The sequence below is a fragment of the Callithrix jacchus genome, chromosome 5, assembly GCF_049354715.1.
Source record: "Callithrix jacchus isolate 240 chromosome 5, calJac240_pri, whole genome shotgun sequence".
NCBI lineage: Eukaryota > Metazoa > Chordata > Mammalia > Primates > Cebidae > Callithrix > Callithrix jacchus.
Genome location: NC_133506.1, coordinates 84,902,043 through 84,926,000, shown reverse-complemented (window position 1 = coordinate 84,926,000; position 23,958 = coordinate 84,902,043). Strand labels below are relative to the sequence as shown.

Genomic DNA, 23,958 nt, shown 5'->3' with positions numbered 1-23,958 from the left:
TAAAATGTAGTCTAAACATAGTTGAGACTTATGTAACGTAGGACTCACCCAGCTGTATTCATCATTTATTTCCTAACTGAAACAAGACTGGGAAGGAGGTATACATAAATAAAACCAAAGAAATACCCCCAACCCTACTCTGCTTTCAGTCTTCCCTTCTTTGGGCCTTTTCTAAAATTATTATATTTTTTGAGTAGTAACACAAGTTACAAGGCCAGGCATGATGGATCACACCTGTAATCTCAGCACTGTGGAATTCCAAGGTGGGAGGGTTGCATGAGCCTAGGAGTTTGAAACCAGCCTGGGCAACATAGGGTTCAGGTTTCGTCGCTACAAAATATTTCTTAAAACTTAGCCAGGCATGGTGGCATGTGCCTGTAGTCCTCACTACTCATGAGTCTGTGATATAGCTGGCCTAGAATTAGAACCAGTACAATGCCATTTTAAAATGGGAAAACTGTTTCCATTCTCCTCACAATGACTGCTAGCCATGGCTTCTGTAAACTACTAAGATTACCTTGCAAAATGTAAAGAGAGGACAAGCTGCATACTTTCTCTTATCTGTAACTGCCAGAATTGCTGGCCTTTGTTTACCAAAGTAAGCACCCCCAGATAATTCCATCCTGGCGCCAAGTAACCTAAAATTATATGGACCCCACACCTGTCCAAATAATGTATAAACTAATGTTTACCTTGACCTCTGTAAACCACTTAAGTGGCAATCGGAATGACAAAAGTCCCCTGGCCTTGGAATATCTGGAGCCCCCTCACCCCTCTCAGCCTAGGAGTTGATTGACAGCTTTCATTCCCATCTCTGTTCCTCGTCCCCACTCCCAAGGTGGTTTTGTGGGTATAAAAAGGTCTTGTCACTCTTCTTTCTCTGCCACTGGTTGGAGAGACGTGAGTCCTCCGTGGTCGCTGGCAATAAACCCTGCAATTTGGTATACTTTTTTTCTGGTGTTGACTTTCTGTGCTAAGTTCAATGCAACATTTTGGAGGCCCCAGCGAGATCTTATTTTTCATCACCAGACAAAAGCCATTTCAGAGTCTCACCCGAGTGGCCGCTCCCACCTCGGAAGCCTCTAGGGGAGGCGCCCCCTGAGCTGTCTCAGGGCCCCCGGAGTGCCACTGCGGAGGAGCACCCACCCGGCCGACATTCGCCCAAAATTCTTCAGGGTCCTAAAAGCCTCCGGAGGTCGGTTGGTTTGGAATCTGGGAACCGGTTCAAGGGAAAGGGCCTGTGTCGGGGGACTGACGAGTCACTGCAACTCTGACCTGGCAAGCCTCACCGAGACGTCGCTTGAGGCTTCTGGTGGCAGTCATAGTGGGTGGCAGCCTTCTGGTAGTTGGTACAGTGGGTACCCGCATCGGGTAGCTGGTATAGTGGGTATATCAGCGTCGAGTGGCTGGCATAGTGGGTGCCAGCCTTTTGGTGGCTGTCATAGTGGATGGCAGCCTTCTGGTAGCTGGCATAGTGGGTGTCAGCATTCGATTGTTTTCCGTGGCCTCTGTGTGAGTGAGAGAGTGTGTGAGTATCTATGTAGTCCCACGGCTGAAAGCTACGGGATTTGAGTGGGCCTCCACCCATGGTTCCACGGGAGCATCATAAGGCCTAATGGTGACTCACCTCAGAGCTGTCCTACTCGGACTTCCATCCTGAGGTGACCAGGCCCGGGGATTATACAGGTGCACCTTGAGTCAAGACGTTCCTGAAATACCCCTCTGGGGGCGTGGCCGGGCAGGCAACTGAGTGGTCTCCTCTGGGAGGCTCCCACCCTTTGTTTGTCACTCTTGTGTGTGGTCCTGTCTCGTCTGTAAGTTTGTCAGTATTATTAGACTTCTGCTAGCAGACATACACGATGCAGGGAACTTTCATTGATTATATCCCTGCAGAGATTACTCTATTCTTCTTTCTCATCTTTTTCTTCTATCACTGAGGCCTCATTCTTTCTTTCTCCGCCATGTGGCAAATAGTCTTAACTTTAGTTGTTTTTATTTTCTTCCTTGTTATGATCATTGTGGCCTGTAAATTCTCCCAGCCACCTCCACCGGGAAAAGACTATTTTTGTCCCTGCTGGGTCTGAGTCCATGTCGGGAAGGCAGTTGTGCCCCCAGCACCTCAGAAGTAGTTTCTTTGGGGTTGTAGGAAACAAAGTCCTAGATCAGGGTCTATAAGAGCTCTTTGTCTGGTTGGGATGGAAAACTGGTAACTGCCTATTCTGCCAGAAAAGTGTCCAATGTTATTATAAGCAGTGCCCGGTAGTGTATCACAGGGAGGCCTTACTAAAACCTGCTTTAGAGAGGGCAAAATTTGAATTAGAGGCTTTCCAAAGTTGGCTATACCACAGAAAAAGAAAGACACAGGTAGTAAGCAAGAGTCCTGAGAGAAAGGAAAAGAAAAGAAAGCAAGAGAGAGGAAATAGGGAAAGAGAGAGAAAACAGAGAAGAGAGTGGAGAAGAAAAAAAAAAGGGGGGGAGACAAGAATTTAATGCTTTTCAGGGTCCCTGTGTAAAAGTGACAAAAAGCTACAGGGGCGAAGAACTCGCAGCCGGCCCAGCGGCTTGGAGCTCAGTTTAAACTGACACCAAAAGCATTTTTTTTCCCTTCTCTGCCGGCTGCCCGCCCCACCTGGCTTTCAGGCAGGCCACGTTGTCTCAGTGTAGCATTTGCATGTAAAAACTAGCTTTAAGAACAGCTTTCTAACTCTTTGTAGTGCAAATTATTTATTAACACAACAGTTAAGGTGGAGCGGGGGGAGCCCCAAGCTGCAATATTGTAAGTTCAAGTCCTCAATAAGGCCAGTCTTAAACTAGTAAAATCTCTCAGGGGAAAATTTAAAACTGAAAGAAAACGACCAAATGGGCTCATCACAGTCCTGACCATACACCCACCTCCGATGCATGACGGAAAACTTTAAATTAGGGTTCTCTGGCCAGTATGGTGTTAAACTAACCCCACAGAGGCTTCGCACCCTTTGTGAGTTAGAGTAGCCAGTCTTTGGGGTAGGCTGGCCAGATACGGGGACATACTACCCCAAGATAACCCAGGCTGTCTGGAACATCGTGTCAGGGTCCCCAGGCCACCCTGATCAATTTCCATACATCGATCAATGGCTGAGGCTGAACCAGCAACCCGCTCCTTGGCTTGAAAAATGTATAAAGTGTGCTGGACTTCAGGTTATGCTAGCAGGCACCCCCCCCAAAAAAGGGGCCCCTCAGCACTGGCTGTTCTTCCAGGCCCTGCCGAAGACCAAGAGTTGCCTCCACCGTATTCTCGGCCCTCGGGGGTGGGGTCCCAACACCCCTTACTGGATAGTACTAATGACCAGCCCTTGTCTCCTCTCCACACTCGAAGCAGGGCCCTAAATTCACCGGCGGCCCTTCTTCTCCGAGAGGCTCCCCAACAAGAAGAAAACAATTGGGGTCACCCATTCTTTGTTCACTTCTTGTCAGGTGACTTATATAACTGAAAGGTGATAGAAATTAAAGAGAAGGTCAAAACACCAAGTGCTGGCACAAGCTTTATAAAAAGCAAGGAAAAATCTACTGGGCTGCACCCAACATTGACATGCAGCACCTGTGGCCTGGCAAAAGGAATTTTTATGGCCTGCAAGCCGGCAGATACCTCCACTATGAGGGGCTGTGCAAGAGGGGAGGGGCTGGGGAAGTGCTGAGTTTAATAGTTCCTGTGAAGGCTGGGGAACCACTAAAATGGCAAGAGGGGTAGGGTTAGAAAACTACTGAAATAGAAAGTACCCCAGGAAGGGGTCGTGCTGGGAGGCTGGAGGATCTTGAAGCGGTAGCAAAATTTTACAATAGAGTAAGTTCTGTCAGAAAGCTCAACATCCCCCGTTCTCTGAGAAGCCCCAGGCTTTGACAGGGCTCTTAAAATCTGTGCTGCAAACTTATCACCCCATTTAGAATAACTGCCAACAATTATTACTGAGTTTGTTCACCACAGAGGAGAGGAGTAGAATCAGACAAGAAGCCCATAAAGCAATATGTAGGACGGGGGGAAGATCAGAAAATGCCAGGACCAAACTAAAATAGTATTTTTCATCTACCCGACCCCACATGGGGGCCCAACACCTTGAGGGGTCACCAGGCTCTGAATACTTTTCACCGGTAATTGTTAGAGGGGGTTAGGAGAGCGGCTCCATGGTAGCGACTGTAAAAATCAGCGGGCCATAAATCTGGCTTTTGTTTCCCAGTCTCCCCCAGACATCAAAAGAAAATTGCAAAATTAGAAGGGTTTCAGGGAATAAATTTAGCTCAGTTGTTAGAAATTGCCCAAAAAGTTTTTAGCAATAGGAACACCTTAGAGGCCAAGCAAGATAAGGGAGTTACTAAAGCAGTGATAACAGCACTCCAGGAAACCTGAGTTACCTCCCGGGAACCAGAAATCCAGCAGAGAAGCTGCTGCAAAGTTTTAAGAATTCCCCCACTTTGTTTGATGAGATGCTGAGCCAAGACCTTGCTGATTTCTGAGCTGAGTTATAACTTACTCTTAGCCACAAAAACCCAGGATGACTGTAAAGAGACCACCCAGTCATTACTAAGGACCCTACAGACTTTAGAGTACTGGGTCTCAGCTAAAAAGGCCCAACTCTGCCAGCTGAGAGTTACTTACTGGGACTATATTATAGAGAAAGGCAACGGGGCACTGGCACCCAGAGGAATCCAAGCAGTGCTGCAAATACCCACCCCCACCACGAAACGTGAAGTTCGAGAATTCCTTGGGGCTGTAGGATACTGCAGACTATGAATTTTGGGATTTTCTAAGATAGCCAAGCCCCTGTATGCCTGCACTGGAGGAAATCAGCCCTTGACATGGACAGAGGTAGAGCAACGGGCTTTTGACAAGCTCAAGACTGCCCTGACTGCGGCCCCAGCCTTAGCCTTGCCAGACAGCTCTAGACCTTTCCAGTTGTTTGTGCATGAAAAACAGAGCGTTGCTAAGGGGGTGCCCACCCAAACACTGGGACCCTAATCCCAGCCAGTCCCCTATCTTTCAAAAGGACTTGACCCGTAGCCTCTGGGCGGCCAGCTTGTCTGAGAGTGGTGGCGACCACAAGCCCTATTAATCAAAGAGGCAGACAAGCTGACTTTGAGGAAGGAGTTAAACTTAGTGGCTCCCCACGTGGTAGAGTCGCTACTCCGTGGAGCCCCAGAAAATGGATGTCAAACGCCGCCACATTGCTACCTGACAGTGGGCCAGAGGAGCCAATTCGTGACTGCCAATAAACAATAGATGTCCTCCACGCTGCGCGACCGAATCTCACTGACGTCCCCCTGCAGAACCCGGAAGAGGTATTGTATACGGATGGAAGCGGCTTCACGGTCAACGGAGTCAGGTATGCCGGGGCAGCTGTGGTCACCCTACAGCGAGTTATCTGAGCTCAGGCTCTCCCACACGGGACCTCAGCCCAGAAGGCTGAACTCATAACTCTAATAAAGGCCTTGGACTGGGCAGAGGGAAAAACTGTCAATATCTACATAAATAGTCGATATGCCTTTGCTACAGCCCAAGTACATGGACCCATTTATAAAGAAAGAGGGCTGCTTACCTCAGAGGGAAGGATCATCAAAAACAAAGAGGAAATCCTAGCCCTGCTAGAAGCTCTATGGAAGCCCAAGGCAGTGACATTAATACACTGCAAAGGACACTAGAAGGGAGATTCATTAGAGGCAAGGGGATATAGGGCAGCTGACCCACAAGCCAGATAGGCAGCCTTGAGGCCAATAAAACCTCTGACTCTTCTTGTGACTCTGCCGGCCCCAAACCTGCCTCATACCCCAACATACTCACCTGAGGAAGAAAACTTTGCTTAAGAACAGGGGGGACGACAAGATTCCACAGGGTGGTGGATTCTACTGGACGTAAGGATTGTGCTCCCCGAGGCTCTAGAGAAGACTCTAGTTAAGGACACACCAGGCCATTTACTTAGCGGAAACAAAACTCAGTGAGTTGTTAAAGGCCAGATACTACATTCCACATTTACATAAAATTGTTAGGGAAACTACTATTCATTGTAATGTAAGCGACAGGGTAAATTTAGGAGACAGTAAAACTAGTCAAGCAGGAATAAGGCTTAGGGATACTAGCTCAGGGGAACAGTGGAAGGTAAATTTTACTGAAATAAAGCCCCAAGCTTGAGTCTGTAAATGCCTCCTTATGTTTACAAACGCTTTTTCTGGATGGGTCGAGGCTTTTCCTGTTAGGTCAGAAACCGCACTGGTAGTAACAAAGAGACTGTTATAGGACCTGGTTCCTCGGTTTGGCTTGCCCCTGACACTGGGATCAGATAATGGCCCTGCTTTTACGGCACAGGTTTCACAGGGCCTAGCCAAGGCCCTAGGCATATCCTAGAAGCTACACTGTGCCTATTGCCCCCAGAGTTCAGGGCAGGTTAAAAGTATGAACCGGACCATAAAGGAAACTTTAACAAAATTTATTCTAGAAACCGGTGAAAACTGGGTCAACCTGCTTCCTTTTGTTCTCCTCCGTACCCGATGTACTCCCTATAAGAAAGGCTTTACTCCTTTTAAAATTATGTTTGAGAAGCCCCCTCCCTTACTCCCCAAACTTGTAGACACCATACATGCTGAAGTCCATAATCATACACTCCTTAAGTCCTTGCAAGCACTCCAGTCTGTCCAGTCCCAGGTGCATTCGCTCATCAGGGGAGTTCGACCTACTCCAGAGGACCTCACTGACCAGCTGCTACACCCCTTCCAGCCGAGGAATAAGGTCTTAATAAAGAGATTCACTGCCTCCAGTCTGACTGCTCGCTAGAAGGGACCCTACACCGTGATTCTGGTCACCCCCATGGCAGTCAAGGTGGACAGACTGACTGCCTAGATTCACCATTCACACGTCAAGACTGCACCCCCTGATGCAAGATGGGAAGTGGTTTCATCCTCAACGGACCCCCTAAAGCTAAGACTTTCACGCCGTTCACAGTTGTCATCCTAATCTCTTTGATTCCTGTAACCACCCCCCTTAATGCCCACTTATTGTCAATAGGTCATCACGGAAGGCTCAACGGGACAATTTGTTAGTACTGTACTTGGGGCTGGAACCACCCTTGTCAACTTAACCCTAGAGTACATTCCCAGAGATCCCATAACCTTCTCCCTAGAGCTCTGCACTCTCTTAAATGAGAGCCTAGATGCAAATACTATAGGACAAATGAAGACAAAAAGATGGGGCAGGGAAAATGCGGTGAGGGCGAAGGAGATGGATGTGGGAACGTAGTGGCTGAAAAACGGCTTCAGACAATGAGGCTATATCTATGCCCAAGGTCCACACCAGATAAAAGGTGAAATTCTTATAGCACCCAATACAGACAGACTTTGGAAACGGGCCCCCATAATTGTACCCCTATTAGTGGGACTGGGAATAGCAGGGTCCACCGCCATAGAAGTATCTGCCTTAGTCACTGGGGACCAAAATTTCCAAACTCTCTCACATCAAATAGATGCTGATATTGCCCATCTGGAAAATTCCATTACCAGATTAGCTGAACAAGTAGACTCCTTGGCTGAAATGGTATTGCAAAATAGAAGGGGGTTAGACTTGTTGTTCTTGAAGGAAGGAGGGCTGTGTGCGGCTCTCGGTGAGCAATGTTGCTTCTATGCAAATAATTCTGGTATTATCTGAGACAGTATTGCTATGGTTAGAAAAAACTTAGAAATAAGGAAACACCTCAGAGAGGCCTCAGGAAATTAGTACCAAAAACTGTTCTCTTGGTCCCCTTAGCTGACATCCCTGCTCACTGGGTTAGCAAGACCCTTGATGTTAGTGGTCCTAAGATTAACATTTACACCATGCCTTTTAAACATGCTCTGCAAATTTATCCAGGAAAGAATAGATTTGGTAAAATTAATAGTTCTAAAACCCAACTATGGGCCTCTGTGTCAAAAAGAGGACCCCTATTAAAGATTTAATTTATGTTATAAGAACAGGGGGGAATGTGATATAGCTGGCCTAGAATTAGAACCAGTACAATGCCATTTTAAAATGGGAAAACTGTTTCCATTCTCCTCACAATGACTGCTAGCCATGGCTTCTGTAAACTACTAAGATTACCTTGCAAAATGTAAAGAGAGGACAAGCTGCATACTTTCTCTTATCTGTAACTGCCAGAATTGCTGGCCTTTGCTTACCATAGTAAGCACCCCCAGATAATTCCATCCTGGCGCCAAGTAACCTAAAATTATATGGACTCCACACCTGTCCAAATAATGTATAATGTTTACCTTGACCTCTGTAAACCACTTAAGTGGCAATCGGAATGACAAAAGTCCCCTGGCCTTGGAATATCTGGAGCCCCCTCACCCTCCTCTCAGCCTAGGAGGTGATTGACAGCTTTCATTCCCATCTCCGTTCCTCGTCCCCACTCCCAAGGTGGTTTTGTGGGTATAAAAAGGTCTTGTCACTCTTCTTTCTCTGCCACAGGTTGGAGAGATGTGAGTCCTCTGTGGTCGCCGGCAATAAACCCTGCAATTTGGTATACTTTTTTTCTGGTGTTGACTTTCTGTGCTAAGTTCAATGCAACAAGTCTAAGGCAGGAGGATCACTTTAGCCCATGAGATCAAGGCTGCAGTGAGCTGTGATTATGCCACTGTACTCCAGCCTGGGCAACAAAGCAAGACCGTCTCAAAAAAAAATTGCTGGATTCAAGGATACATCAATTTTAACTTTTGAGTAATCCAAGTTGTTCTCAGTAGTGGTTTTCCCCGATTTTTATTCTCATGGCTATGATATAAGTATCTCTTTCCCCATAATTTTACCAAGCTTGCTCTGGTCTTTCTCAACCCGATAAATACCTGAAGGAAAGCTGTTCTTTGCCTAAAGTGAGATATTAGAGATATTTTCCCCAGTAGGTTTGTTGACTTTGTTGATGATAAAAAATAGCCAAATGTATCCTTTCCTTTTGTGAGACAGGCTTGCTCTGTTGACCAGGCTGGAGTACAGTGGTAAGATCACAGTTCACTGCAACTTCAAACTCCTGGAGCCAAAGGATCCTCCTGCTTCAGCCTTCAAATAGCTAGTAATATAGGTACATGCCATCATGCCAAGCTAATCTATTTATTAATTTTTTTGTAGAGATGGGGTCTTGTTGTTGCCCAAGCTGATCTTGAACTCCTGGCCTCAAGCGATCCTCCCACCTTGGCTTCCAAAGTCCTGGGATTACAGGTGTAAGCCACTGTGCCTGGCCTTATCCTTTACTTAATGGCTTCTAAGTTGTGGGTTAAGCTTAGAAAAGCTTTTCTTATTCAGATATTATTTTTAAGAGAATTCTACCGTTGTTCATCCTAATAATTTTATAATTTCATTTTTTACATTTAAACCTCTCATTAATCTGGAATCTATGTGGGGTAAGGAACAACAATGGGGATCCAACTTTTAAAATTCTGGGTTGTTATTTAGTCGTCCCAATACCGCTTTTGAGTGACTGAGGCTCTTTCTAGATGTTAGATTTTTCAGAAGTTAGACTCACAAGTAGAGATGACTAGTGAGCTCAGAATTAGTGAAACAGACACAAAAATTAGGGATTTAGGGGCCCTAAAACACATATAACATCAAAAGCACAGATCCTGAAATCCAGCATCTATCACATAAAAAGCATATTGATGACTCCTGCTGTTGATCTTGGAAGTCCTAAGGATGGATTATCTCTAATTCAGTTAAAATAACTATGTACTACAAATAGGTGTTAATAAACAAGCATAGATGGCATATTTACAGCTTGTATAATGTGAGTTCACTTACTTTGTCTTCATAACTACTCTTTAAGAAGATAAGCAGCTGAGATTTTAATTGCCATTTATTGCCGAGAACAAGGTACCTTGTTCCTTTCCTTATAGGGGATAGTAGTGCCAAACTCAAACCGAGATCTTATATTTCCAAATGTTAACAAAATGCCATTATACCCTGCACCAAGTACTTTTACAAAAAAATCAGTGAGACTTCCTACTCACAAGGAGGTTGAAACAATTTTTAATTCAATATTTAGACTGAACAGATACTTAATTTAAGCATGAAAGGAGTACACAGAAGTAGAAAACATCATCCTTGGCTTCAAGGAAACTTCAAAGGTTTACAGCAGTTAAAAAAAGCAAGACTTAAGGGAACAGAAAGTAAGCCTGAAGGTCAGGAGCCATGTCTTATCATGTCTTACGGTATTTACAGCTAGTATAACTAGAAGGTAATGTTTGGTCGGTAAGTATTTGTTGATTGACTAAATGTACTGATCGAACCTTCTAGACAGGAAATATTAGACCCCATTCATTTTCCCCAGGAGCTAAATTTTGTCTGTGATCAAAGAATCAGCCAAATCATCAAATAGCTCTTAAACAACGTAACCTAGAAAGTTCAGGCACCACTTCTGGGCTACACCTATGACTAACTGTATTTCACAGAAAAATAAAAATTTTGAACTACATTCTATTACCTAACTGCCAAAAGGTTATGAAACAATTTCCATAACTTAATCCAGTTGAAATGCTACAAAAGACAACTATCTTTCACTCTTGCTTTATTCTAAATTAAACACATCCTCTGCTTCTATAATAAATAATTGTTCATAATATTTCTCATCAGTAGTGCTGCTTTTGTGTTGTTTCCTTCAGCTATCTTGTCAACACTATCTTTTTTTCAGATCTTTTATTTTTTAATACTAACATTCACTTATTTGCCACACACAATACTAAGGGAGAACAAAATGTGATAAGAAAATATGAGTATAAAAGTAAACTCAGTTTATAAAGCATAATTTTATTTATTTATTTTGATACAGTCTTGCTCTGTTGCCCAGGCTCAAGTGCAGTGGCATAATCTCAGTTCACTGCAACCTCTGCCTCCCAGGTTCAAGCGAATCTCCTGCCTCAGCCTCTCAAGTAGTTGGGATTACATGCATGCACCACCATGCCCAGCTAATTTTTGTACTTTTAGTAGAGATTTGGTTTCACCATGTTGGCCAGGATAGTCTCAATCTCTTGACCTTGTGATCCGCCTGCCTTGGCTTCCCAAAGTACTGGGATTACAGGCGTGAGCCACTGCACCCAGTTCCAAAGTACAATTTTATATCCCGCCACAGACTTCATTTCAGAGTATGCATGCCCTATTCTCCAATCTATTCAGTGACAAGATATTGGCACTGGAGCCCGAAGGACTGTAACTTTTGTTGGCAAAAGCCTTGCATGGGTCAAAATAATTTTTAAACCTTTGACAAAAAAATCCCAAAAAGACCTGGCTTCAAATTTCAGTCGGTGGTTGCATGTTAGATATGTTAAGAGACCTAAACTCAAATAAAAAGGAAAGTTGACAGTAAACTAGTCAATGCAAAGAACTTACAAAAGCATAAGCTCAGAAATTACATGCGATGCCTCGTCTATAAAATACCAAGGAAGCATTACTGTTTACACCAGAGTGACAGGGCTTTCTTGAGTGATTATTTATACCAAAGGTTTAGTACAGTTAAAGAAGTCTGTCATAAATTGCCTCAATATACCATAAGTGTGGATATAGTCTAGGTTAAATTATATGAGTACTACAGAAAGAGACATGTGAGATAAACCAGCACAATACCTGCACACTGTTGAATCCGACAGTAGGAAATAAACAGCCAGTTATGAAACAAACTCAATTCTTAATGTCGGAAACAGAATAAGGCTCCATTTTTTTTTTGGAGAAAAGACACTAATCATTTAAAACAGATGGACTTTGCACCGACAATGTGAATATGCTTAACATACAGAACTGTACACTTAAAAATGGTTAAGATGCTAAATTTTATGTTATGTGTTTTGGAAAGGGTAATTTTTTTTTTTTTTAACAGAGACAGTGTCTCGCTCTGTCACCTAGTCTGGAGTGCAATAGAGTACACAGCTCACTGCATCCTTCAACTCCTGGGCTCAAGTGATCCTCCCACCTCAGCCTCCCTAGTAGCTGGGACTACAGGTGTGTGCCACCAAGCCCAGGCAATTAAAAAAACTTTTTTTTGGTAGAGATGGGGTCTTGCTATATTGCCCAGGCTGGTCTCAACTCTTGGCCTCAGCTTCCCAAAGTGCTGGGATTACAGGTGCTAGCCACTGCACTCAGCTATGTTATCTGTTTTTTAACAATTTAAAAGAAAAAAGAAAAACCTTCAAATGAGCTTTAAATTTCCCTTGAATTTTTAAATGAATAGATTTATGAGTTATTGAGTACTTACTATATATACTTGTTACCATGGAGATGGAGGAAAAATATGGATAAAACCTAATTCCTCTTTTCAAGAAGCTCAAAGTTTTGTTTTGTTTTTTTTTCCCAGACAGGATCTCACTCTGTCACCCAGGCTGAAGTGCAGCCTCAACCTTCTGGGCTCAACAATCCTCCTACCTCAAACCTCTTGAGTAACTGGGACCACAGGCATGGACCACCATGCCCAACTAATTTTTCTTGGGGGGTGTAGGGGGAGATAAAGATGACATCTATGTTGTCTAGGCTTAGGTGCTCTTCCTGCCTCAGCCTCCCAAAGTGCTGAGATTACAGGCATAAGCCACAGCACACTGCCTAAAATCTCCTTAGAAACAAAAATTGGTAATAATTTTGGATCACCCAAAGTAGGTGAGTAGCCATTTACCTATCCTTTCTTAAACATATTATCTATCTCTTCTCCCTCCCTTCTCTCTGCAGGTTCTAATTGTACTTTAAAGTCTCTGATGCTTACCATGAAAAATTCTGGGATTCAAACAGATTTGCTAGCCACTATGAAATGGCCCCACCTTGTGTGCCTGAACAATTGCTCCTGGGAGTCCTCAAATAGAGGAGGTATTTCAAATTGGAGAGAAAAGCACATCTAGTCTTCTGGCCCTCTCCTAAAGCAATCACATCCATTCAATTCAACCCAACACTTAACCACTGGGACAAACTATATCAAAAAGACATCTCGATTTCAGTCCTAATTATCTTCTCTATTCTGAGCTCTTACAAAGACTGTGGTTTAGGCCGGGCGCGGTGGCTCACGCCTGTAATCCCAGCACTTTGGGAGGCCGAGGCAGGTGGATCACAAGGTCAAGAGATCGAGACCATCCTGGTCAACATGGTGAAACCCCGTCTCTCCTAAAAATACAAAAAATTAGCTGGGCACGGTGGCGCGTGCCTGTAATCCCAGCTACTCAGGAGGCTGAGGCAGGAGAATTGCCTGAACCCAGGAGGGGGAGGTTGTGGTGAGCCGAGATCGTGCCATTGCACTCCAGCCTGGGTAACAAGAGTGAAACTCCGTCTCAAAAAAAAAAAAAAAAAGAAAAAGAAAAATTTGTTTGTAAAACAAGACATATATTGTTTTAAATACACATATAAAATCATTATGGTGCACAAAAGTTTGTTGCAAGTTATTTTTGTGCTATACCATCTGAAAGAATTAGAAACACTACTGATTCCAAGGCATGATTTCCACATTACTACACATCACAAAAACTTAATACAACACTACTGCTGCTGAGGCTTCTTCCCTTCTCCCCGACTAACTGAACTGCCAGGAAAAGCATTTCCTTACCCAGTGCTCAATGTCTATTTATAACTTTATTACCCCCTAAAAAAAGAAAAGATTAAAAATCTCAATATAAGTAATGTTAGCAGAAAACAAAGGTAAACAGGCGCTTTACTACTATGAAAACAAACTTACCTGTGCAGAGAATCCTTATTTCCTATCATAATTCCTGTAGCTGAACAATTCTAGAAAGGATAACGATGGCAGAATGACTCTGAGAGTATATGGTTTATTAAGTAATTGTTTAATCTCTTGATAGATGCATGTTGTAACTCTATTTGGTACCAAGATTTAGGCCAGAGTGCAGTGGTTCGATCTTGGCTTATTGCAACCTGCGCCTCCTGGGTTCAAGTGATTCTCCTGCCTCAGCCTCTGGAGTAGCTGGGATTATAGACGCCGGCTACCATGCCTGGCTAATTTTTTGTATTTTTAGTAGAGACGGGGTTTCACCATGTTGACCAGGATGGTCTCGATCTCTTGACCTTGTGATCCACCCGCCTTGGCCTCCCAAAGTGCTGGGATTACAGGCATGAGCCACCACACCCGGCATTTACTGTTATTCTTTAAGAAACAACTGCAAAAAGAAAATGTCAACAGATTTTTCCAGCAAGCTGAGAACCTGGGAATTCCTGCACAGAAGACAAGAGAGCAACCTCCCCAGTTTCAGTAACCACTAGGTTTATATTTTTTTTCCTGATTTTTACTCTTTTGGTAATATAAACTGAAACAAGAAATATTAATACCACATGGGGAGAACCCCAACCAAAGAAATCTGAAATATATAGTAAATGCTTTTTTTTTTTTTCATTTTTGTTCATTTTGGATGCTGGTGCTAAACCTCCAAGTGTCATGATTTAAAAAGAAATTTTATATCCTCATTTATTTCTAGGATGAAGGAAGGATAATACTTTTGCTTTCTTATGTGACTCTCTTTGAAAACATGCAATAAGAAATTCCTCCAAAATAACATTTTTACCCTTCAAAGGGAAAAAAAAAAAAAGATGAAGCACCTTCTTAGAATTTACATACTGTAAATTGTGCCAGTCGGTCAGTAATAAAATGGCTGGATTCTAGTTACAGTCGTATTTCAGGAACTTGTTTTACATGCTGAGTTTACAACGTAAGCCACTTCTCCATGTGTGCACACAGGGTAGACCTCTGAAGGGTGGCACTGTAACTTCTAGGGTAATGTGTTAAGTCGAGGCAGGATGACAGTTCAGCCTCCTCCCAGGCTAGTGCAAAGGGCTCTTCACTCAGATTGAAGCCTTCTCTCCCAGACTGAATTCCCCACCCCCAACAGCCCTCCTACAGAAAATTTGGAGTCCTTGCTTATTCCCTGGCGGCCCCTACCCAACAGGGTCATGAATCAATTATCAAACATGCAACAAAAGATATAGAAAGTTTAGCGAAAATGGCAACATTTTGGAATGACTGTAATGTGCGTTCTGCCTGCCACCCTAACTGGCACACATTTTGCAGGTCATTTGCTCTCCCTGGAAGGAGGAGTATTCTCAGATTTCACCTTGGTGGAGGAAGAGTTCAGGCTGCCAGAACTGGGCTAGCGCTTCCGAATATCCTGAGACAAGGTCCTGTGACTTCCCTGGGAAGCTCTGCGGTGCCCCCACCCCACCCCACTCCACTCCACCCCACCAGGCTGCTGGAGTCCTGGGACCCACCCGGGTCTGCAGCCCAAATCCTTCCTTGCTAAGGACAGGGCGTGGAGGGGTGTTCCAGGGGCTGGGTGGGAAGGGGGGCTTGGGCGGGATTGTGACATAAGATCACCCTGGTAACATGGAGCAGAACTGGACCCAATGCTAATAAAGGTAGTGTAAATAAAGGTGTCATAAAGGATGGGGCGGGGCACGTGCTTGTCAGGGACACCAGCCTCTAGGGTCTGCCAGAATGGTTCCTGCTCAATGCACAGAAACAGCGCTTCTCATGTCTGGGCTAAGTCTCTGGGCCCTATGGCCCCTCCTCACGTGGCTAATAGTCCAGGAGGCTCAGCCTCTGGAGTGGGTCAAGGACCCGCTCCAGCTGACCTCTAACCCCCTGGGGCCGACTGAGCCCTGGTCTTCCCGCCCCTCCAATCTCCCATGGGAATCTCTCCATGGGCTTAGTTCCCCGGCAGACCCGGGGGGCTTTGATTACCTGGGGTCCTCTGCTTCCTCCCAGAGGTCAACCCCACCCCAGGAATTGGCTGAGAATTTGGTCCAATTTCTGGACCCAGCTAGAGACCTGCCCCCGGAGCCTGAGCACTCTTGGCAAGAAAGGCTCCCAGAGGTGGGTCCAATGCCGGACTGGGATCAGAAACAGACCCTAGTTCAGCCTCCTCGCCTCAAAAGCAGGGTTCAAACTGCAGACCTAGATCAGGCTGCAGATCATCAGGCAGATGAAATACTTGTTCCACCTCTAGATAGTAAGGTTTCAAAAGCAACAGAGTCTATAGTTTCTCCCAAGAACCTGAAGAAAGATTTAGCTCAGCACTGGAGACTTGCTAAGGTTGTGGGAATTCCACATCATTTTATATCAAAACAACATCAAAATTTGTTTTGCAGGATATTCTGTATCCCGGCAGCCTGCCTCCAGAACTCCAGGTGAACTTGGATGAGCCTCCAGGTCCTCCTGTGGAGCCTGAACTTTCCCCCAGTGAGCAGGAGCAGCCAGCTCAGCCTTCTGAATCTTCTGGGGAGCTTGAACCTTCTCAGACCCAGGAGGAGACCCTAGCTCAGCCTCCAGAAGAGATGGAACCTTCTGCAATCCAAGAGGAGACCCCAACTGAGCCTCCAGGTCCTCCTATGGAGCTTGAACTTCCCCCCAGTGAGCAGCAGCAGCCAGCTCAGCCTTCTGAGTCTTCCGGAGAGCTTGAATCTTCTCCAGCCCAGCAGGAAGCCACAGTTCAGGCTCTAGAGCCCCCTAAGGAGGTAGAACCTTCAAGCCAGCAGATGGTCCCAGCTCAGCTCCCAGAGCCATCTAAGGAGGTTGCAGCTCAACCTCCAGCTCATGAGGTGACACTTCCATATCCAGACCGTGTTCAGACTCAGCATTCAAACCTGACTCAAACCGCAGTTCAACCTTTGGATCTGGAGCTTACCATCACTCCTGAATTTACTACAGAGGTTATACCTTCCACAGCCCTGACGACTACAGCTCCTCCTCCAAAACACCCTGAGGTGACACTTCCACCTTCACCCAAGGGTCAGGCTCAGCATTCAAACCTGACTCATCTCACAGTCCAACCTTTAGATCTGGAGCTTACCATTGCTCCTGAATCCACTACAGAGGTTGAACCTTCCACAGCCCTGACGACTACAGCTCCTCCTCCAAAACAGCCTGAGGTGACACTTCCACCTTCAGACAAGGGTCAGAGTCAGCATCAAAACCTGACTGAAGTCACACATCCACCTACTGAACTAGAACCTACTCAGGATTCACTGGTGCAGCCTGAAACTTACGCCCAAAATAGGGCTTTAACTGTACGGAAAGAACAGGCCTCCACAAGCACCAACATATGTGACCTCTGTACCTGCAGAGATGAGACGCTGTCGTGTATTGCTCTCAGCCCGAAGCAGAGGCTCCGCCACGTGCCTGTGCCAGAGCCGAACACCTACTACAGCAACTTCACGATCTTGTAAGAATCACCTTTCCCTCCATTGTCCTCTGTGTCCTGCCTGACATGGCAGGCTTTTCCTGGAGGCCTTCCCGGGCCTTCTTTATCTCCCCAAGCCATACTGACAGCTGACTTTCTGCTTTCACCTTTGCTTGTCCACTCTTCCTTCTCCTCATTCTCCTTTACTGTTAGGCCCCTTCTCTAGTCTTTTACTTTTACTCTAGTCTTTTACCCTTACTCGTTTTCTTATCCATTTTTCTTTAGCCTCATCACGTCATTGCTTAACCGCTGCTCTCCTCCCATTTTCACTTCAGCCTCTTTACAGCAGCCTGTCCCTCTCCCCATCTCAGTGATGATGCTCTAAGTGATTAAGAGTTGATTCTGGAGCCAGGCTGCCTGGGTTTGAACCCAGGTCTGTCATTTATTAGCGTGGTGACCCAGAGCGAGTTATTCTGTTCTGTGACTGTTTCCTCATCTTTAAACTGGGGATTATGCTAGTTACCATTTCACAGGATTGTTGCAAAATTTAGTTGAGTGAATACATGAAATGCTTGCATTGGTGCCCAGCATATGTAGGAGAGTTGGTTGTTAAAATGATTACTCAGTCCTCTAGTTTTGTCCGGAACTCACCTTTGTCCCTGGCTTTCTATATGTAGCACTCGTTTTGTGTCCAACCCAGGGCCAAGTATGCTACCGTCTCCGGAACATGAAAATGCTAGGAAGGAAGAGAGAATAGGCACAAAAAGGGAGGTATATATAATTAAGTACTAAAAGATAATGCAGAACATCAGTGCTAGAATTTACCAGAATCTGTGATCCCTGAGGTGTGGAGGTCAGGGAAAGCTATGTAGATAAGCTAAAATTTTACTTGTGTCTTAAAGAGTAGCTGTAATTTGTTCAACAGAAAAAAATGGGAGTATAGTCCAGGCAAAGGCATGGCTACAGGTATGGTTGGAATTTAGTAGACCAATCTCACTGCACAGAATCACATGAGGGAACAATGAAGATATGATTGTGTAAAACCTTGATTATCAGCTATAGGAGTTTGAAAGTTACACAGGGAGATATGGAAAGCCATTGAAAGTTTCCAAGCAAGAGAGATGAAATGATGAAAACAGGAAGATCATTTTATTTTATTTGGTTTTTTGCTTTATGTTCAAGTGTAGAGATGAAAAGGATTGTTTTAGAATCCATATGTAGAGTGCCCTAGAGGAGAAAGCTTAATTCAGGGAGACAAATAGAAAGGTCTAGCAAAACCTAGGAGTAAAGTATGAAGGGGCTAAATCAGATTGGTTGTAATAGAAGTGGAAAGAAAAATCCTAGGATGTTTCAGCAGAGGGCACTGGGCCAAAGCTTTGGTGTTACCTGGCATAGGGTTTCTTTCTTCTTATTTGTTGATAATGATAAGCCTTGCCCATTTTCTGTTGAATTATTTACCATTTTTGTATTGATTTTTTAGAAGGAGTTGTTTAGACACGTAAGTGCTTTTGGATAAAATACTTACATTTAAAGTAATTAACTGGCATCATCTGTCTAAGAGATTGGAGGGATAGGAAGTTAAGCTTCAGGAGACGCCTCATCATTTGTGCCAGTGGCCCCGCATTATTTTTTGTACAAACTGGAAAGCTGATAGCTCTGGAAATTAAAAGGCAGGTGTTATTTTCTGTAACTGAATATCCCTGACAAGGCTGCCATGATTCTTTTACTTATCCTGTTCATTCTTTTCCTACCTATTCAAGGATATAAACTGTGTTTCTTTACAGGAATTTACAAGGAAACTATATTTCTTATATTGATGGAAAGGTATGGAAGGCATACCATTGGACCGAGAAACTGTGAGTATATTCTCTCCAAATATGACAAAAAAACTAACTGCATTGTAAGATTCTTCTTGGTCCAGAATTTTGAGGTCTTTACTTCTGAGAAAAGGTATTTCCCCTCCATACCCCAAATCAACCTCTGTTGATTGCAATCCTATGGTTATTTTAGAATTAAATTGGGTGAGCTTTCTTTAAAGTAAGAGGTAATTTAAACTTATTTTTTTTCATACAAATAATACATGATGATATTCCCTTTTTTTCCTCTCTCTCTCCCCCTCACCCGCCTCCCCGCCAGAGACAGGGTCTTACTTTGTTCCCCAGGCTGGAATGCAGTGGCACAATCATGGCTCACTGCAGCCTCCATCTCCCAGGCTCAAGAGATCCCCCACCTCAGCCTCCAAAGTCTCTGGGACCACAGGTGCATCACAGCACGCCCACCTAATTTTGTATTTTTTGTAGAGACAGGGTCTCCCTATGCTGCTGAGGCTGGTCTCAAACTCCTGGGCTCAAGTGATCCTCCCACCTTGGCCTCCCAAAGTGCTGGTATTACAGGCATGAACCACCACCTTCAGCCCGTGATTTTATTTTTAATGTATAAAAATGAAATAACAGATAGAACAAAAACCCTCCTTGTGCCCTACTCCCTTGTTACCTGAGGTAATGCTACCCTGCATTTGGTATATATTCCTCAAGACTTTTCCCCTTTGCCTACATACATTAACATAAAGCAAAATAGATTTGTTGTGTGGTTTTTAAAATCTTTTTTCTTTACATAAGTGGTAACATCTTGTAACTTGATTCTTTCACTTCATGATATGCCTTAGATTTCTTCCCTTCCCAGTACTTAGAATCCACAACCAGTACTTAGTTACCCTATTCATTTAAACAATCCCAGTACTTAGTTACCCTATTCATTTAAACTCCTGCATAATCCATAGTATGGATGCATCATAGTTTATTTAATAATTCTCCCATTGATGAATGTTTAGATTAACATTTAGTTTTCTTGTTATGTGCATTGCTGCAATGAAATCCCTGCACATGCTTCTTTGGGAACATGGGAAATTATTCCTGTAGGATAAATATCTAGAAATGGAATTGTTGGGGTATGGGGTATTTATGACTATGTAGACATAAAATTGTAATTGCCCTAGAAAATGTGCCAACTTACTCTGTTGTCAGTAGAATATGACAGCATTCATTTCCCCACACTTTTTCACCACTGGGTATTCTCCAACTTTTGCTGATGTTATGGGTGAATAAAAGGGATTCCATCTAAATTTGAATTGTTCTGATTACTCATGAATTTAATTAAATACCTTTATATGTTTATTGAACATTCGTGTTTCTTCTCTGAGCTTTCTGTCCTTTGTTCATTTTCCTGTTGAATTGTTTTATCATTTTCTTACTGATTTATAGAAGGAATTAGTTTAGACACATAAATGATTTTGGAAAAAATGCTTACATTAGAAGTAACTTGCATTTTTCAAAAGAGTTTGTGTGTCACATCATTAGTTCAACTTACATTGAACTAATGTAATTATATTATATAGACAAGTCATACGTGAGTTCTAAATGAAAAATAAAACACTGGGTGGAAAAAAAGGGAATATAATCATGTATTATAAACCAGCTGGTTTTATAAACCAGCATTATAAATAAAAATGCTGGGTGCAGTGGCTCACAACTGTAATCCCAGCACCTTGGGTAGCCAAGGTGGGCGTATCACCTGAGGTCAGGAGTTTGTGACCAGCCTGGTTAATATGGCGAAACCTCATAGTACTAAAGATACAAGAATTAGCCAGGCATGGTGGTGGGTGCCTGTAATCCCAGATACTTGGGAAGCTGAGGCAGGAGAATCACTTGAACCTGGGAGGTGGAGGTTGCAGTGAGCCAAGATCGTGCCACTGCACTCCATCCTGGTCAACAGAGTAAGACTCTGTCTCAAAAACAAAACGAAACAGCAAAAAAAGACAATCATAATAATCTAAGAAGAGGAATTATGGTCACTTTAAAATAGTTTCCCCCACCCTTGTCTGATATCTTATTGATAGGAAAAAAAAAAATGCTAGAACCAAACAATTCTGTTTTCCAGCTCTAGAGGAGAGGTGTGACTCTCTGGGGGTTGTGTTCCAGATGGAGTCTTCTGAGAATAAGGAAGGTGTGGGAGATGGCTAGTAAGGGAGTGTACACCTTTCCTCCAGGGTTCCAGGATGCTGTCCACTTTCAGACAATTGTTCCTGCCTGGAGGAAGACACTCTGCTGCCTGGCCCAAGGAAGAAGGATATGGGGTTGATGTGCCTCTGGCTTCTCCTCCTGCCCTGTCCCAACCAATAACCAAGTATTTCTGATAAAGGAGCATCTGTAGAACTGCTTCCACATTTTGAGCTAACGCTGTGGATTTTAAAATTACTTCTGTTCTATAATTTTTAGGGATTTGGTAGTGGTTGGATGGGTAGAGATCTGGCATTTTCTCAATCTGCCACTTGAAATAGCACAACATTTTAGGAAAGCAATTTTGTACCTTATTATTACATTCTAGAGAAACTCAGACAAAAATGTTATCAGGATACAAGTATAAGAATGTTCAAAGCAGCATTGTTTGTAATAAGGAAAAATTAGAAAAATCTCAGCATCCATCCATAGTAGATGAATCAGTACATTGCAGTATAATCATTCAATGGAATACTCTACAGCCTCATTATTCATTAGAAATCTAATGCGAGCCACATACATAATTTTAACTTTTCTGGTAGTCACTTAAAAAATAAAACTAAAAAGGAAACAGGTGAAACATGTTAATATATTTTATTTCACCCACGTGTCTAAAATATTATCATTTCAACATGTTATTATGCTATTAATGAGATAGTCTGTTTTCATACTAAGTCTTCAAAATATCCAAAGTGGTATCATTTCTACATGTAATTAGTATAAAAATTAATTGTGGAGTTTACATTCTTTTTTCCATAGTACCTTTTTTTAACTAAAGTCCAAATTTGGTTTCTAAATTTTCATCAAAAAAACTTAATCTGTTCTGCTGAGAAATCTAGGGAGAAAGTTAATAATAATAATACTTAATCTGGCAGGATGTTAGGTAGCTCATGCCCGTAATCCCAGCACTTTGGGAGGCTGAGGCAGGTAGATCACCTGTGGTCAGGAGTTTGAGGCCAGCCTGGCCAATATGGCAAAACCTCATCTCCTCTAAAAATACAAAAAATTAACTGGGTGTGATGGCAAACACCTGTAATCCCAGCTACTCGGGAGGTATAAGAATTGCTTGAACCCAGGAGGTGGAGGTTGCAGTGAGCCAAGATCGCATCATTGGACTCCAGCCTGGCTGACGAACAAAACTCCATCTCAAAAACAAAAACACTCAAGCCTGTAATTCCAGCACTTTGGGAGGCTTAGGTGGGCGGATTACCTGAGGTCAGGAGTTCGAGACCAGCCTGACCAATATGGTGAAACCCCATCTTAAAAAAAAAAACAAAAAAACACCTTAATCTATAGATTTTATAAAATTTGCAGTTGAAAAAGTAGCATCATTTACCCAAATTGTTCCAAACATACATTTTCTAACGACTGCATTGAGTGTCAGCTTTGAAATTTAAAAATAATTAAAATGATTGAAATCAAAGATTCAGTTCCTCAGTCGCATTAGCCACTATCACTAGCCAAATGTAGCTAGTGACCACCTTATTGAAAGCACAACACAGGTCTTGAACCAGCCTCAGCAACATACATCTTAAAAGTACAAACAGATTATTGAGTGAAAGAAGTGATACAGAAAGTAATATGTATAATATGATTTCATTTATATAATGTTCAAGAGACTAAACTATGTTGTTTATGACTGACACATAATAGGTAAAACTACATTTCATTTCATTTTATTTTATTTATTTTTGAGACAGGGTCTGCAGTGGTGCAAACACGGCTCACTGCAGCCTGGACCTCCCATGCTCAAGTGATCCTCCCATCTGAACCTCTCTAGTAGCTGGGACTACAGGTGATGCCAACATGCCCAACTAATTTTTTAAATTTTTCTAGAGAGGAGGTCCTGTTGTATTACTCAGACTTGTCTCGAACTTCTGAGCTCAAGCAGTCCTCCCTTTTTGGCCTCCCAAAGTGCTGGAATTACAAGTGTGAACCACCATGCCCAGACAGAACTATATTTTATTTCTTATTTATTTTTTTGAGATAGAATTTCATTCTTGTCACCCAGGCTGGAGTGCTATGGTATGATCTCAGCTCACTCCAACCTCCACCTCCCAGGTTGAAGCAATTCTCCTGCCTCAGGCTCCTGGGTGGCTGGAATTACAGGTGCCTGCCACCATACCCAGCTAATTTTTGTATTTTTAGTAGAGACAGCATTTCACCATGTTGGCCAGGCTGGTCTCGAACTCCTGACCTCAGGTGATTCACCCACCTTGACTTCCCAACGTGCTGGAATGATAGGTGTGAGCCACCATGCTAGGCCAGAACTACATTTTAAAAGCAAGAAAATTATTACAAAAGTCAGGATAGTGGTTACCTATAAGGATTAGAGAGAGGTTTATGATTGGAAAGGGTCACATTGGGGGCTTCTTGGATGCTAGCGGTGATCTTTTCTAACGATGTTACATGGGTATCTGCTTTATAATTATTAAACTGAATATTTGGCCAGGTGAGGTGGCTGACATCTGCAATCGCAACACTTTGGGAGGCTGAGACAGGAGGATCGCTTGAGCCAGGAGTTTGAGACTAGTCTGGGCAACAGAGTGAGACCCTGTCTCAGAAATTAAATTAAATATAAACAACATTTATATTTTGTGCACTTTATGCATATTGTAGTTCTCAAATTTTTTTAATGGGGAAAAATGTTGAATGGCTTCACTTGCAGCCCTGACATAGTTCCATGTGGGGCTCTCGTAATAAGGTTTGGGGAAAGAGAGGAGCTGATCTTGGCGTCACCCAGGGTTGGATTCTAACAGGGACTTTGTGATTTAGA

At 43.4% G+C, this 23,958-nt stretch overlaps 1 protein-coding gene across 50 annotated transcripts in view; it reads left to right on the top strand.

The window, feature by feature from the left end:
* Window positions 1–23,958, top strand: part of LOC103790533 (leucine-rich repeat-containing protein 37A2) — an 83,655-nt gene that overhangs the window by 31,109 nt on the left and 28,588 nt on the right. For 9 of the 50 annotated variants that reach the window (XM_078373298.1, XM_078373273.1, XM_078373275.1 and 6 more), the window contains 4 exons: window positions 12,686–12,820; window positions 15,021–15,127; window positions 16,097–17,169; window positions 18,912–18,983. In XM_078373298.1, coding sequence (XP_078229424.1) covers window positions 16,283–17,169; window positions 18,912–18,983 — 959 coding nt within the window. In that variant the 5' untranslated portion in view covers window positions 12,686–12,820; window positions 15,021–15,127; window positions 16,097–16,282. Of the gene's footprint in view, window positions 1–9,112; window positions 9,205–11,846; window positions 11,969–12,685; window positions 12,821–15,020; window positions 15,128–15,440; window positions 15,822–16,096; window positions 17,170–18,911; window positions 18,984–23,958 lie in introns of those variants that run through there. The other 41 variants (XM_078373271.1, XM_078373264.1, XM_078373272.1 and 38 more) reach the window with 8 other exon arrangements.